We start from the raw sequence: 16998 nt of genomic DNA, 5'->3' as shown, positions 1-16998 counted from the left end.
GGAAAAATGAGTGACCAAAATTGTCCTTTTGGGAAATTAACCTGACAGTTGCCTGTAGGATGCATCGGATGCTACAGAGACAGTCCAGGTCAGAGGCCAGGACCTAAGTCAGAGAGGTGGCAGCCAAACTGGAAAAAGAAGCTACATGGGGCACTGTGGAGGCTAGAAGGGGCTTGATGAGGATTTGGACATGATGGGCAAGTTACCCATCCTCTCCGAGCCTTAATTTCCTTGTGCCCAGAAGGGGCTGTAACCGGTTTATTTAGCAGTTTCAATCCAGGGGCATATAAACAGAAATCGTTTTATTTTTCCTCCAGTCATCGTTTTTAATCTGCCTCATCGTTTTACATCTCCCTTTCTTGTTTCTTAATAGCTTGCTTCCTGGTCACTTGCAGTTAGTCATCGTCCTTGATAGTCACAGCTTCCATCTCAAACTCAGTTCTCATTTCCAGCCTCTCCCCTGCTGCACCCTTGGCGCCTGGGCGTGGGGTGTGGTCCGGCTCCCTTGCCCTGGGGGGGAAGGTGGGAAGGAGGGAGAGGAAAGGGGATGAGCGTGGCTCCCTAGCTGGCCCTCCTTGCTGTCTCCCTCCATTGGTTGTGGTAGCTCTCTGGGTTCATACAGACTAACTAGCCAGGAGTGACCTCTGTGTATCCAAATGCTGGTTCACTAGTGGGGCACACGTGCTCTTCAGAGCATCTGGGGGTCTCCCCACGGCTCATGTCCCTGGTGGGGAGGAACAATGCCCCCATCCATCCCCTGCCACCAGCCTTGGGCTGCTGGGCACCCCTCTCCCAGCAGGCAGTTCTCGAGTGAAAGGAGCAGGAGAGAGGGTCCAAGTCCTGCTTCCTTCCACTCTGTCCACTGTCTTCCTCCTGCACCATGTTGAGGGCAGGGGCTGCTCCACCACCACCTTCCCTCTGCACGGCCACCGCTCCTTGTCTGGGTGGAGGCTGGACTCGAGCTGTGGTTCACTCACCGGGTCTTGTAGCCTGGCACAGGGCTGCATGAGGCATGAAAGCACTGCACAGGGCAACACCTGGCCCCAAGGGAATAGGCCACATCACCCTGCAGTGGGCAGAAGCTTCCTCCAAAATCTTCCTCCACTGACATCTTTGAGGGCTGGAGGGGCGGTGGATGGAGTCAAAGGGCAGTGTCTACAGTTGCAGATCTGCCTTGAGGAGGGGTCTGGCCCTTGGTTCCTCTCTTTATTTTATTTTTATTTATTTTTATTTTTTGGCTCCTCTCTTTGGAATGAGTGCTTTAGTCTCCAACTCTGAGTCTGACTCATCAATTCAGGAGAGCAGAAAAATTCCTACTCGCCTACCCCTGTTTCCGAGAATGACAACGTGCCTGGTAACAGGGAGCCCATCATGGATGACTCTGTTTATGTCCAGCTTTTACCATCCACTCTTTCTTTGCTCTTTTGACTTTTATTCTGGGGCTCTCTGTACAGATGCATGGTGGGTGTGGACTTTTTTTTTTTTTTTTTTTTGCGGTACGCGGGCCTCTCACTGTTGTGGCCTCTCCCGTTGCGGAGCACAGGCTCCGGACGCGCAGGCTCAGCGGCCATGGCTCACGGGCCCAGCCGCTCCGCGGCACGTGGGATCTTCCCGGACCGGGGCACGAACCCGTGTCCCCTGCATCGGCAGGCGGACTCTCAACCACTGCGCCACCAGGGAAGCCCGGGTGTGGACTTTTAAGATGGACTCCTAGCTGACCAGGGCTGGTTGGCTGGCCTCTTGGTACCATGCGGTCACAGAAGGGGGGAATCAAAGAACAAACAGTCCTGTGGTGTTTGGAGTCTCCCTTAGTGACACTAAAGCCTCTGTTTGATTTCTCGCATGGTAACAAAACCAGGAGGGGAAGGTGAGTGGCACCTGGAATAGACTCTGGGTGTAAGGCGGGTTTCAGGTCCTGGATAACACGCTGGAAGGGTGCACAGAAGTGAACTAAAGATGCAGGAGGCCATCCTCTTCCTGCTTCTCCTGGGCGCCCTGTCAGGTAGGAACTCTGTTTTGCCACCTGTCTTGGCCCATTCAGTTTGCTTGATATCATTGTGTAATAAAGTCCCCAAAGAGGAAATTGCCTCTGGGAGGCTTTGTTCAAGTGTGGGCTTCTCAGCATCAGGGAGCCCTGAGAGGCTGGGATGGTGTATCTGGAGAAGAGGGTACCCAAAAAGCCACCATCTAATCAATGTTCATACAGACTTCACTTCCCCTCTTGTGCTAACTGGCCTGTGTGGTCCTTTCAACACCTAAAATTGGGAAAAGAATTTTCCTAGTAGGGCTTTTTATGCATGTCAGCCAGTCTTTGTGGAGATTCTGGCCTTACTCTGGAGCCTTCTGGGGGCAAACTGAGGTTGCAAATCACCCTATGGGAAAGCCGAGGTACTGAGGGGCTAGTGTCTCAAGTCTTGAGCAAAGAAAATTTCTGATAGAAGCCAAAGATTCACCTCGTGCTTCTGGCACTCCCTCTTCCTAACTCAAGAGCTTCAAGAATCTTGGATGATTTTGCAGTGTTGTTAGCTTGGATTACTTAAATTGAGCCTTTTAAATTAAATCTTATTTTTGAATAGGTAGTATATGCATTATGTATGGAATTCAATCATGTTAAATTTGCAGATTAATTTAGGGATAATTTACATCTTTGATGAGTTATATAGTAAAAAATGCTTAGAGGAGTGTCTGGTACCTAGTAAATGCTTAGTAAATGTTAGTGATTATTATGTACGACATTGAGTCTTCCTATCCAAGAACAGGGCTCTAGAAACTTGTTCAAGTCTTCATTTGTTTTCTCAGGAGTATTTTGAGGTTTTTTCTTTCATATAGATCTTGCACATTCTGATTGTTTATTTCTAGTTCCTTTTCTTTTTAGCAGTTGTAAATGGAATTTTCTCTTCCCTCTTATCTTTCAGTTGATTGTTATATAATGTATGGAAGTTTTTTGATGAATTATCTTATTATTTGTAATGATGTTTCAGTTGATTCTCATGCATTTTCCAGGTTTGAAGATGATAAATATTTGTTCTTTTCCTTGTTTGTTTGTTTTTTTTAATCTCTTATTTCTTTCTCTTATCCAACTACTGGGCTTGTATCTTCAGATTGCTGTTCAATAACGATGAGTGTATACTCTTGTCTTGTTCTCCATGAAGCATGATGTTAGCTTTTGGTATGAAATAGCTTTGGGTATGTTTTATATGTTAAGGAGATAGCTTTTATTCTTACTTAGGCTATTTGCTTGTAAGTCAAAATGGATTTTTAAATCAGATGTTTTTTCAAGATCTATAGAAAGGACCACTTGATTTTCCTCTTTGATCTGTTGATAACATAAATAAATCACGGTTTCCTAATAATATTGAAATGTCTTTAACCTTGGGCTTTTAGAGGGCAGGAGGAACTGTGAGTGTGAAGCTGGGCCTTGAGCTTCTCAGACTCTCACTTGAAGTAAACATTGGAGATTTTCCCAGAAATATAGGCTTTTAGGGTCATAATCATTTGAGTTAAGAGGTGACATTTATTGTCATTGGGGGAAGAGTGAGGTTAGGAAGAATCCAGCATCTTATACTGAAACATTATCATTTGGAACCTTCTCATCAGATGTGTGAAAGGAACAGATCACAAAAGTTTGCAAGAAATACTTGAGATTCTTTATAAAAACCACACTCCAATCCCTCCCTCTCCAAAAGACCATGCACTGTACTGCACTTTTGCTTCCATAGGTCAAATCCTACTTTTTGGAAGGTCTACTGTGATGCAGACTGTTTCTCTCTCACCTTCTTAGGTGAGTCTGAGAACCTGATCCTTACCCTTGATCTCAGAAACATCAGGGTCACAGAGGATTGGGGGAGGGGAACAGCCACACCAGTCCCTGCCTTTGGGGAACTGGAAACACGCATCACCAAAATAATCTCAAACAAAGTAACATTCTCCAGTATCCTTTTTCCTCTCATTTGGTCTAACTCCTATGCATCCTCCAAGGCCCAATCAGGCCCAAGCTCCTCCATGGAGCCTTCCCAGATTGCCCTACCTCTTGGTGCACACTCTCCCTGCTGCACCCTGGAGCTCCTTTCGTCTGCACATGGAATGCATTTTAAGGGTTTAGTACAGAGCCTAACACAGAGTAAGTGCTCAGTGAAAGGCAGCAGGAGTTATACTATAATTCATCCGTTATGTGTCTGCCCTGTCTCCTCAAGTGGAACGTCAGCGCTACAATAAGAGGTTTCACATTTCTTCTTGCTCTGTGGTCCCTGAGTGCCAACACATATAGCGTAGCTAATAAATGTTGTTTTTGTTGATCATTATCCCTTTGGGGACCTGTTTTTTCCCCCACATTTACTGATATCCCCTAAATGCAGAAATTTAGATCATCTGCCTACTTAATATTGGAATTGAGATTGGCTTCTGTCTTTTTCACCTCCTATTAAGATGAGGGAAAGAAAACATTTTCTCTTTGGGATGCTAAAGTGTCCCATTCCAGTGACAACTTAGAAAGGAAGGCCCTAAAAGAACATAAACTACACAAGACTCCCAACTGTAGCAGGGGAAAGAGTTGAGATGAAACAATCTCTGGCTCCATCCGTACCAAAGGACCATGTGTCATTCGTGGGAGATAGAGGACTTAGCAAAGGCCCCTTGGTGTATTTAAATCCACTGCACACTGAAGTTGTCTCCACTTTGAGAAAGTCTCCAGGGAACTAGCTTTTGTCTGAGTCTCAGGGAAATGAAAAGTACCAGTGTGTTTAATGGAAGAAGGGCTCCTTGGTAGCTGGAAGACCCGCAGGAACATGAAAAAGTTACCAGGCCCACTGACCTGAGTTTTGTCCACGGAGCACCAGGTGTGAGGCCATCTTGGTCTCTCTAGGACAATCCCCAAGTCTGCCATCTGGACCTAGACCCCTGCTAGGTGGTGTCAGGAATCAAAAGAGGCCCCAGGCTCAGTGTATTTTGCTGCTGAGGAAGCAGGTGCAACCCCTCCTGAATGCTCTTATTAATTTGAAAAGGCAGGAAGGTATAGTCCATTTCCAGAAAGTCTTTCTGTGGGTGATTAATCCTTTGTATGGGATCCAAAGAACATTATAAAAAGTTTCTACTTTTTCTCTCATGTCACTTTCCTATTCAGACAACCTCAGAGAAGCAAAAGGCCATCCCTCCTCTCAGTCCTCCCTCCCTCTTCCTTTTCCATGGCAACCCAGTTGTCTCCCCCTCACCTCCAGCTGAAACACTCACTTCCTGGAGTCTGCCTGCTTTTCCACCTCCAAGGAGCTGCAGGAGGTTTGCGAGAAGCCAGCCCCCCTCAGGCCAGCACCAGAGTGACGTGGCAAGACAAACAACCCCCTCTCTCGCTAATGATGACCTAGTGCCATTTACACTGTAGGTGTAAGTGCAGATTTCACAGAATCATTACAAGACTCACCATCCTTTCTTCTGTGTCCTACTAAGGGCTCTCTTCTATTAGCCTTTGCGGGGTAAAGAATCAGCCCCCCAAAGTGGGTGGGTGAGCATCCCATCCAGGAAGGCATACACTGTGGAAATGAAAGACATAGGATAGGAAGACATTGCATATAGTGAAACAACACTGTATAATGTTTTCTAGTATGTTGAGTGTATGCATTTTCTTATACAGTACCTGTGACAGTGAATTCCAGTAGCGCTGCAGTTAGTCTGAGTGGCTTTGGTAAAGTTCCTGCACAGAGCTGACTCCCGATCGAGGCAGGAAGTCTGCTGATTAATAGCACTGCTTTGTAACCACGGCTTCCGGGAGTTTGGGGACAGTTTGCAGCGGCCTGGAAGCATTGTTACTGATGACGGTGAGACTGATGATTGGTACCTGGCCTCGGTGAGCTCCTCAGAGGGCTCTGCTCTTGGCGCTGGTTATGTAACAGGATGGTACCTACATAAGCATCAAAATAGAAACAGTTCCAGCAGAGACTCTAACTTGGGCTCACTGTTTCCAGGGTATCAGTGACTATGTTGGTGGTTCCTGATCTGAGCAAGTGCACTTTGCTCTGGCTCTTAGGGACAAGAGGACAGCAGGAGCTGGCACCGGGCCTCTCCCGTCCTCTTGCTACGAGGCAGTGTTCGGCTGGGATGCACATCCTTACTTTAATGTTGTTGCTATACTGTATCCTTTTTCTGTAATCAACTATAGATGTGGAAGCATTCTCATTTGGGTCCTGTGTGTCTTCTTGAACAATTGAACAATTAGAAGTGTTTAATGGCTACTGTCAGTGTAGCAACACAGCCCTGAGAGATAGAGTTGACAGAGGGCCCAACAGAAGTTAAGGGATCAGCCTAAGGTCACATAGTCAAGTAGCAGCAAGGCACAAAGCAGCTCTGATTCCAAATCCCTTTCTCTTTTCACAACACTCCTCTGACTTCTTTCACTACCATTTGGATTGGTTAATAGAGAGAATGAAGAGGTATTTATCACCTCAGATGAGACCTGCCCTGTGTACCAAAAGCAGAGCTGTAAGTAAGAGCTGCTGCATCCCCGGAGGGAGAAGATGGCATTGCCCCACACTTCCTGGACCACGTCATCAACTTTGGTGTCCGAGATCCACATGGTCAGCTTCCTCCCCTGGAACTGAGGCTGCGGAGGCCTTCATTATCCCCACACGTGCTCCAGGGAGGGGGCCTCCTTGGTTCCTTTCTGGCAAGGCAGTGGTTTTGCTCATTTGGAAACAAGCGAGCCCATCATCCAGCCAGCTCTCAACCACAAGCTAGATGTTTCAGGGGGCTCAGTGACTGATAATAAACCTTTTTTTGTGCTTTTTCTTTTTCAAAGTGTACCCGTCAAGCAAGTATAATTTGCTTCTTAATTAAGATGCATGTGTAAGTCAAATTCCATTAAAGCCTCTTTCTTGCTCTCAAGCACTCAGACCACCAGAGAAAATTTGGAACACCAGTCTCAAAAGGAAAGTGCATGATGTCTTAGGGAGAGTGGGCCCCTGGCTCCCAACCTTCCCTCTGCCACCGATTAGGTGGGTGCCTTTGGGCACATACCTTAAAAAAAAAAAAAAAAGAAAAGAAAAAAAAGTTTAAAGTCTTTACTGGAGTATAACTGCTTTACAATGGTGTTAGTTTCTGCTGTATAACAAAGTGAATCAGCTATACGTACACATATATCCCCCTCTTGCATCTCCCTCTAACCCTCCCTATCCCACCCCTCTAGGTGGTCACAAAGCACCAAGCTGATCTCCCTGTGCTATGCGGCTGCTTCCCACTAGCTATCTATTTTACATTTGGTAGTGTATATATGTCCATGCCACTCTCTCACTTCGTCCCAGCTTACACTTCCCCCTCCCCATGTCAAGTCCATTCTCTACATCTGCATCTTTATTCCTGTCTTGCCCCTAGGTTCTTCAGAACCTTTTTTTTTCTTTTAGATTCCATATATATGTGTTAGCATACAGTATTTGTTTTTCTCTTTCTGACTTCCTTCACGCTGTATGACAGAATCTAGGTCCATCCATCTCACTACAAATAACTCAATTTTGTTTCTTTTTATGGCTGAGTAATAGTCCATTATATATATGTGCCACATCTTCTTTATCCATTCATCTGTGAATGGACACTTAGGCTGTTTCTATGTCCTGGCTATTGTAAATAGAGCTGCAATGAACATCGTGGTACATGACTCTTCTTGAATTACGGTTTTCTCAGGGTATATGCCCAGTAGTGGGAATGCTGGGTCACATGGTAGTTCTATTTTTAGTTTTCTAAGGAACCTCCATACTGTTCTCTATAGTGGCTGTATCAATTTACATTCCCACCAACAGGGCAAGAGGGCTCCCTTTTCACCACACCCTCTCCAGCATTTATTGTTTGTAGATTTTTTGATGATGGCCATTCTGACAGGTGTGAGGTGATACCTCACTGTAGTTTTGATTTGCATTTCTCTAATGATTAGTGATGTTGAGCATTCTTTCATGTGTTTGTTGGCAATCTGTATATCTTCTTTGGAGAAATATCTATTTAGGTCTTCTGCCCATTTCTGGATTGGGTTGTTTGTTTTTTTGATATTGAGCTGCCTGAGCTGCTTGTGTATTTTGGAGATTAATCCTTTGTCAGTTGCTTCGTTTACAAATATTTCATCCCATTCTGAGGGTTGTCTTTTCATCTTGTTTATGATTTCCTTTGCTGTGCAAAAGATTTTATGCTTCATTAGGTCCCATTTGTTTATTTTTGATTTTATTTCCATTACTCTAGGAGGTGGGTCGAAAAGGATCTTGCTGTGATTTATGTCATAGAGTGTTCTGCCTATGTTTTCCTCTAAGAGTTTGATAGTGTCTGGCCTTACATTTAGGTTTTTAATCCATTTTGAGTTTATTTTTGTGTATGGTGTTAGGGAGTGTTCTAATTTCATTCTTTTACATGTAGCTGTCCAGTTTTCCCAGCACCACTTATTGCAGAGGCTGTCTTTTCTCCAGTGTATATTCTTGCCTCCTTTAGCAAAGATAAGGTGACCATATGTGCATGGGCTTATCTCTGGGCTTTCTAATCTGTTCCATGGATCTATATTTCTGTTTCTGTGCCAGTATCATACTGTCTTTATTACTGTAGCTTTGTAGTATAGTCTGAAGTCCAGGAGCCTGATTCTTACAGCTCCATTTTTCGATCTCAAGATTGCTTTGGCTATTCGGGGTCTTTTGTGTTTCCATACAAATTGTGAAATTTTTTGCTCTAGCTCTGTGAAAAATGCCATTGGTAGTTTGACAGGGATTGTATTGAATCTGTAGATTGCTTTGGGTAGTATAGTCATTTTCACAATGTTGATTCTTCCCATCCAAGAACATGGTATATCTCTCCATCTGTTGGTATCATCTTTAATTTCTTTCATCAGTGTCTTATAGTTTTCTGCATACAGGTCTTTTGTCTCCTTAGGTAGGTTTAACCCTAGGTATTTTATTCTTTTTGTTGCAGTGGTAAATGGGAGTGTTTCCTTAATTTCTCTTTCAGATTTTTTCATTATTAGTGTACAGGAATGCAAGAGATTTCTGTGCATTAATTTTGTATCCTGCAACTTTACCAAATTCATTGATCAGCTCTAGTAGTTTCCTGGTAGCATCTTTAGGATTCTCTATGTATAGTATCATGTCATCTGCAAACAGTGACACTTTCATTTCTTCTTTCCAATTTGGATTCCTTTTAGTTCTTTTTCTTCTCTGATTGCTGTGGCTAAAACTTCCAAAACTACGTTGAATAATAGTGATGAGAGTGGGCAACCTTGTCTTGTTCCTGATTTTAGTGGAAATGGTTTCATATTTTCACCATTGAGAATGATGTTGGCTGTGGGTTTGTCATATATGGCCTTTATTATGTTGAGGTAGGTTCCCTCTATGCCCACTTTCTGGAGAGTTTTTATCATAAATGGGTGTTGAATTTTGTCAGAATCTTCTTCTGCATCTATTGAGACGATCATATGGTTTTTCTCCTTCAATTTGTTAATATGGTATATCGCATTGATTGATTTCCAGATATTGAAAAACCCTTGCATTCCTGGGATAAACCCCACTTGATCATGGTGTATGATCCTTTTAATGTGTTGTTGGATTCTGTTTGCTAGTATTTTGTTGAGGATGTTTGCATCTATGTTTATCAGTGATATTGGCCTGTAGTTTTCTTTTTTTGTGACATCTTTGTCTGGTTTTGGTATCAGCGTGATGGTGGCCTCATAGAATAAGCTTGGGAGTGTTCCTCCCTCTGCTATAATTTGTAAGAGTTTGAGAAGGATAGGTGTTAGCTCTTCTCTAAATGTTTTATAGATTTCGTCTGTGAAGCCATCTGGTCGTGGGCTTTTGTTTGTTGGAAGATTTTTAATCACAGTTTCAATTTCAGTGCTTGTGATTGGTCTGTTTACATTTTCTGTTTCTTCCTGTTTCAGACTTGGAAGGTTGTACCTTTCTAAGAATTTGTCCATTTCTTCCAGGTTGTCCATTTTATTGGCATAGAGTTGCTTGTAGTAATCTCTCATGACCCTTTGTATTTCTGCAGTGTCAGTTGTTACCTCTCCTTTTTCATTTCTAATTCTATTGATTTGAGTCTTCTCCCTCTTTTTCTTGATGAGTCTGGCTAATGGTTTATCATTTTGCTTATCTTCTGAAAGAACCAGCTTTGAGTTTTATTGATCTTTGTTATTGTTTCCTTCATTTCTTTTTCATTTATATCTGATCTGATCTTTATGACGTCTTTCCTTCTGCTAACTTTGGGGTTTTTATTGTTCTTCTTTCGCTAATTGCTTTAGGTGTAAGGTTAGGTTGTTTATTTGAGATGTCTCTTTTTTCTTGAGGTATGATTGCATTGCTATAAACTTTCCTCTTAGAACTGCTTTTGCTGCATCCCATAGGTTTTGGGTTGCCGTGTTTTCATTGTCATTTGTTTCTAGGTATATTTTGATTTCCTCTCTGATTTCTTCAGTGATCTCTTGGTTATTTAGTAGTGTATTATTTAGCCTCCATGTGTTTGTATTTTTTACAGATTTTTTCCTGTAACTGATATCTAGTCTCATAGCATTGTGGTTGGAAAAGATACTTGATATGATTTCAATTTTCTTAAATTTACCAAGGCTTGATTTGTGACCTAAGATATGATCTATCCTGGAGAATGTTCCATGAACACTGGAGAAGAAAGTGTATTCTGTTGTTTGTGGATGGAATGTCCTATAAATGTCAATTAAGTCCATCCTGTTTAATGTATCATTTAAAGCTTGTGTTTCCTTATTTATTTTCATTTTGGATGATCTGTCCATTGGTGAAAGTGGGGTGTTAAAGTCCCCTACTATGATTGTGTTACTGTCGACTTCCTCTTTTATGGTTGTTAGCATTTGCCTTATGTATTGAGGTGCTCCTATGTTGGGTGCATGAATACTTACAATTGTTATATCTTCTTCTTGGATTGATCCCTTGATCATTATGTAATGTCTTTCTTTGTCTCTTGTAATTGTCTTTATTTTAAAGTCTATTTTGTCTGATATGAGAATTGCTACTCCAGCTTTCTTTTGATTTCCATTTGCATGGAATATCTTATTCCATCCCCTCACTTTCAGTCTGTAGGTGTCCCTAGGTCTGCAGTGGGTCTCTTGTAGACAGCATATATACGGGTCTTGTTTTTGTAACCATTCAGCCCGTCTATGTCTTTTGGTTGGAGCATTTAATCCATTTACATTTAAGGTAGTTATCGATATGTATGTTCCTATTCCCATTTTCTTAATTGTTTTGGGTTTGTTATTTTAGGTCTTTTCCTTCTCTTGTGTTTCTTGCCTAGAGAAGTTCCTTTAGCACTTGTTGTAAAGCTGGTTTGGTGGTGCTGAATTCTCTTAGCTTTTGTTTGTCTGTGAAGGTTTTATTTCTCCATCAAATCTGAATGAGATCCTTGCTGGGTAGAGTAATCCTGGTTGTAGTTTTTTGTACCCTTTTTTTTTTTTTTTTTTTTTGTGGTACGCTGGCCTCTCACTGTTGTGGCCTCTCCCATTGTGGAGCACAGGCTCCGGATGCACAGGCTCAGCAGCCATGGTTCACGGGCCCAGCCGCTCCGTGGCATGTGGGATCCTCCTGGACCAGGGCAAGAACCCATGTCCCCTGCATCGGCAGGCAGACTCTCAACCACTGTGCCACCAGGGAAGCCCCTTGGTTGTAGTTTTTTCCCTTTCATCACTTTAAATATGTCCTGCCACTACCTTCTGGTTTGCAGAGTTTCTGCTGAAAGATCAGCTGTTATCTTTATGGGGATTGCCTTGTATGTTATTTGTTTCTTTTCCTTTGCTGCTTTTAATATTTTTTCTTTGTATTTAATTTTTGATAGTTTAATTAATATGTTCTTGGCACATTTCTCCTTGGATTTATTGTGTATGAGAGTCTCTCCACTTCCTGGACTTGGGTGGCTACTTCCTTTCCCAAATTAGGGAAATTTTCAAATATAATCTCTTCAAATATTTTCTCAGTCCCTTTTTTTTTTCTCTTCTTTCTTCTGGGACCCCTATAATTCAAATGTTGGTGTGTTTAATGTTGTCCCAGAAGTCTCTGAGACTGTCCTCAATTCTTTTCATTCTTTTTACTTTATTCTGCTCTGCGGTAGTTATTGTCACTATTTTATCTTCCAGGTCACTTATCCGTTTTTCTGCCTCAGTTATTCTGCTATTGATTCCTTCTAGAGAATTTTTAATTTCATTTATTGTGTTGTTCATCTTTGTTTGTTTGCTCTTTAGTTCTTCTAGGTCCTTGTTAAACGTTTCTTGTATTTTCTCCATTCTATTTCCAAGATTTGGGATCATCTTTACTATCATTATTCTGAATTCTTTTTCAGGTAGACTGCCTATTTCCTCTTCATTTGTTTGGTCTGGTGGGTTTTTACCTTGCTCCTTCATCTGCTGTGTATTTCTCTGTCTTCTCATTTTAGTTAACTTACTGTGTTTGGGGTCTCCTTTTCGCAGGCTGTAAGTTCATAGTTCCCATTGTTTTTGGTGAATGCCCCCAGTGGGTAAGGTTGGTTCAGTGGGTTGTGTAGGCTTCCTGGTGGAGGGGACTGGTGCCTGTGTTCTGGTGGATGGGGCTGGATCTTGTCTTTCTGGTGACATACCTTATACTTATCTGTAGAATGAATGAACTGAATATTTGGTGAATTTTATATCTTATTAATTGCTCTATTTTTAGGGTGTGGACCCTAGCCACTAATTATTATTATTACTATTGCTTTAATACTGCTACTACTGCTTTTAACAGCAAGGAAGCTGGAGAAAGTGGGTGTTGGACTAAGAGTTGGGAGATCCAAGCTTGGCCACCTTTCTTATCAGTGTCCCTGGAGTGTCTGCCTCAAAGTTTTTAGGGTTCAGTTACATGACCCTGGCATACATAACTTTTTCCTGGGAAGAGAGGCCTCCAGATGAAGAGCAGAACAGCTCTGGCAAGAATGTCAGCAGAAAGGGCATATTCAAAGACACAGCCTGGTTTTATCCATACATGGAATAGGTAGTTCTCAACACAAAGTGCTTAAGGGCCACTGGATAGATCCACTTTTCCCTCTGAAATATTTCCCTCACTGCTATGTGAAATAGGACCACTCAGGGAAGAGCACAACAAGCTCTATAAGTGTAAGGAGGCAGCATGGAGCCATGCAAAGGAGTCCTGTCCTTGGAGTCAAGACTTGGATTGGAAGGTTGGTTCTTCCATAGAATTAGCCTCTCAAGCCTAGGGCTTAACCAAGTTATAATTAACGCAACAAGATCAATGGATACACTCCCCATGAAGCAAACTAGGAGCTTCGGCTGGACATATTTGGGGAGCATGGCCTCTCCAGTTTGCCACAGGACCCGCAGCAAGGTTGGTGGCTGTGGTAATCTATCTGTTCAAGGTGAGGCTGTGGGGAGCCCTGAGTAGGGCTTAGCAAGCCTCTCATAGCCGAGCCCATATGAAGCTAATACCCAGCACCATGCCTTATGCTGTTCCCCCAAATGGCCTCTTACAGATCACATCACTCAAATCTAACATCTTGGTCATGTGTCCAATCTCTTAGCAGCTCCCAGCACCATCTTGTTATGCTGCTACCAGGTCATAGAATAACCACAATGCATCCCACATGCAGGGTCACCTGATGAGCATGGAGCAACAGACTGTCTGTAGTGGGGGACATGCAGTCTGTTATATACATACCCAGATGCATAAGCCAGAGCCCCCCATGGCCACTTACCGGGTGTGTAGTCTCAGGTGTGTGAAATCGTGGCAGCAATACCTACATCCAGGGACCACGGTTAGAATGGATGAAATCAGGCACACCTAGCATGATGCCCAGTGAGTAGGTGCCCAGTGAAGGTGAGTGGTTACTAGTTTCAGTCTGTTCCTTTGGGCCGGGCACTACCTTACCCCATGCTATTCTTGAGAAAAATGTAGTGAGTTACATCTTTGTTTAAACATGCTCAGAGGCCTCCTTCCTCGTTGGCTAGAGGGGCACGAATCACTGGAGTGAGTGGGAGGGGGCAAGATCAGGTCGGGGGTGGGGCCCTTGGAGACAAATTGCCAACCTTTCATTTTGCTCATGACCATCTTGCCCTGCTGAGCTGGGAGGGAACACACTTGTGAACAGCTTGGGGGAGTGGGGTGGAGATTCCAGTGGTGGGAAAAGAGGGCTTGAGGGAATTATACCCACAAAACCCAACCCACCACAGCAGTTGATTATTTTTCCCATTTTGAAAAACTATTTTGGGGAACTTTTTGCCTCTAAATACTCCAGGCATACTATTTTGCTGCTGGTTTTTTAATCACAAGGATGCTCTAATATTAAAGTCAATTTTAATAGATTAAAAAAATCCATTTGTATTCACATCACCCTAAACCTCAGCTGTTTTGACATTTCTGAGTCCTTGCACAGTCCTTGCCCATAAAATCGGGTAATGCCGCCAGCAAAAAATAACTTATGCATAATGCATTTTAGTCTCTAAACGAAATCAGATGATTTTAGATTTAGGAAAGCTTGTATCGGTGAATGTGTTTATATTTCACTTTCTCCTGCATTTCTACCTACCTCTCTGCATCCCCTCCCCCAAATTTGAAATAAAAACATTCTCTTATACAAGCCAACATTTTCCCATGGCTTGTTTGTTTCTAGAAATTTTGCACCTTTCAGATCTTTCTACTGTTCCCCCCTACCTCCTCCCATTCCAGGAATTTTTGTCCCCAGTGGCTAACGGTGGCCAAGGTTGGAAGCTGGCTGAGAAGCAAGACCTCAGTGTAAATTTTGGCTTCATTACTTATTATTCACCATGTGTCCTTCAGCTTGGTTTCCTCATCTGTAAAATGATGACACTAATATTTATCTGAGAGGATTATTCTGAGGAGTAAATGAGAGAAAGTATTTTACATGATGCATTTATTTGGACCATTGGTTAAGTGGTAATTGTATTAATTTCCTAGGGATGCCGTAACAAATTACCATAAACTGAACAGCTTAAAGCAGCAGAAATTTATTCTCTCACAGTTAAGGAGCCCAGAAGTCTGAAATCAAGGTGTCAACAGGATTGGTTCCTTCCAGAGACTCTGAGGGAGAAGCTGCTCCAGGCCTACCTCCTGGTTTCTGGGGGTTGCTTGCCATGCCTTGGCTTGTAGCTACATCACTTCAGTTTGTTCCTCTTTCCTAACATGGGCTTCTTCCTTGTGTGTGTGTCTCTGTGTCCTATCCTGTTCTCATAAGGACACCACTCACTACATTTGGGGCCCACTCTAATCCAGCACGACCTCCTCTTAACTAATTACATTTACAAAGACTCTATTTGCAGATAAGCTACATTCTGAGGTTCTGGGTGGCCATGAATTGGGGGGGGCACTATTCAACCCCTACAGGAACCATCATTATGGAAGCATAAAGAATATGACCCACTGCTCTCCTCTGTGCTGGCAAAATCCTGCAGAGTGTCAAGGAGACCTTAGAGTGTCCTAAGGCTTTCCTGGAAGAAACACATTTTCTCTGACATCATAACATTCCCTGTTTGTAATGCAGCCCAAGGTAATTCACGGGCCTGCCCTGAGTCTCTCACTACCTTCTCTGTGAAATGGGAGTCACTCTATCGAGCATGATGTACTGATTGACCCTCTCCATGATGCCCACAGCATCCAGTAATAATAAATCATTGTCCGTGAGATTCCTTAGGGATGTGGGGAGAGCTGGCATGATTTTGGAGTTCTCATGCACACTCCATTCTCAATGGCCTCTGAATCAAACACTGACATGGAGAAGGAAAATAAATTCTTAGAGACTCCCTGGCCCTTGTAAGACAGAGGATGCCATGGCCAGACTGGGTCCTCCAAGGGGTGTCTGTCTTCTAAGGCATCACATTTCCCTCTCCCTGGCTCTTCACAAAGGCTGGGAGAAACCAGAAAGGAAGCAGAGAGACAAAAGAAAGACAGCAGCGTTATTTCCAGAATGACAGAAGCAGATTTCATGGTTGTTTGCTGGTGGTTGTTTTCTTGGCTTTGAGATGATCTCGCATTCCTGTTTCCAGCTCTTGGCAAGAGTCTTCATTCTTGGGGAGTGACTGGGTTCCAGTGTTGCCCTGAGCTACGAGTTGAAGCCACAGACCAAGCTGCTAAGTCCTTGTTTCCAGCACAAGGCTTTGTGCTCATGTCATTTTGCATCCTTTTTAAATCCGCAGTGGGACATGCACTACACCTAATCCACTTACCTGCTACAAGCAACGTGGCAGAGAATTCTCCACCTGAGACTTCAGTGCACAAGTTTTCTGTGACATTATCAGCATCATTGTCACCTGTGATCCCAGGGTTTCCCCTAATCAACTCAAGTCCCCTCACTGAGGCCTTCAGGGTGAACTGGCTGTCAGACACTGACTTTGAGGTAAGCACCACCTTACTCCCAATAGGAGCTGCTCACAAAGAGGGGTCCTGAAGATGGGGTGGATGGGATTCTCGATCAGTGATCATTTCCTCCTCTTTCCCTGGTTTAATCTCCCCTCTTGTAAGATCCGGGCATTCTGTTTGGGGCATTCTACAGCCCTCTGTGCTAGATGCCCCTATAGCTTTGGACTTTTTCTCCATTTAATTCAGTCCAAATGAACAATGTGTTCAATTTGCTACAAATAAAAGGTTTGTTTCTTATTGCCAACCACCCTCACACGATAACAGGTGTTAGAGGTGCTGACAGTAACTGAATTCTTTGGGTGGCACGGTTTGTGTGATGATCTCCTTAAAAACGAGGCCCTGATGAATTTGTACCTGGTGATTCTTCTTTTCTATGATTCTGTAATTTTTCAGAAGGAAATTTATGAGGAGACATTTCATATGGAAGAATGCACCCTTAACAAAAATATAAGTCTGGATGTCCAGCCATACTATGTGAATGTTTCCTCTTGGGCAATTCAGACCCCAATCATTCACATTCAAGAGCCACGCCACTGCTGCTGTTTTCTCGTTTGTCATTTGGGTCTTTTCCAAAGTTTTCACTTCTCCTTAGGCAGGACAAACCTGCTGATTGCATGTCTACTGGTAACCTCAAAGGCCT

General features: G+C 43.2%; 2 protein-coding genes across 11 annotated transcripts in view; one reads left to right on the top strand and one right to left on the bottom strand.

Moving 5' to 3' along the window:
• Positions 1–16998, bottom strand: part of ATXN7L1 (ataxin 7 like 1) — a 402335-nt gene that overhangs the window by 318877 nt on the left and 66460 nt on the right. For all 10 annotated transcript variants that reach the window (XM_079931849.1, XM_079931850.1, XM_079931852.1 and 7 more), the window contains 2 exons: positions 5627–5890; positions 5414–5522 (listed from right to left, as the gene is read on the bottom strand). The gene's annotated coding sequence lies outside the window, so the exon portion shown is untranslated. The remainder of the gene's footprint in view (positions 1–5413; positions 5523–5626; positions 5891–16998) is intronic.
• Positions 1734–16998, top strand: part of CDHR3 (cadherin related family member 3) — a 69181-nt gene continuing 53916 nt past the window's right edge. The window contains exons 1-2 of the mRNA XM_079931854.1: positions 1734–2002; positions 16136–16335. Of these exons, the coding sequence (XP_079787980.1) occupies positions 1957–2002; positions 16136–16335 (246 nt within the window). The 5' untranslated portion in view covers positions 1734–1956. The remainder of the gene's footprint in view (positions 2003–16135; positions 16336–16998) is intronic.

This window comes from Stenella coeruleoalba, assembly GCF_951394435.1.
Source record: "Stenella coeruleoalba genome assembly, chromosome: 9".
NCBI lineage: Eukaryota > Metazoa > Chordata > Mammalia > Artiodactyla > Delphinidae > Stenella > Stenella coeruleoalba.
The sequence above is the reverse complement of the archived record's forward strand: the minus strand, read 5'-3'. Positions and strand labels throughout refer to the sequence as shown.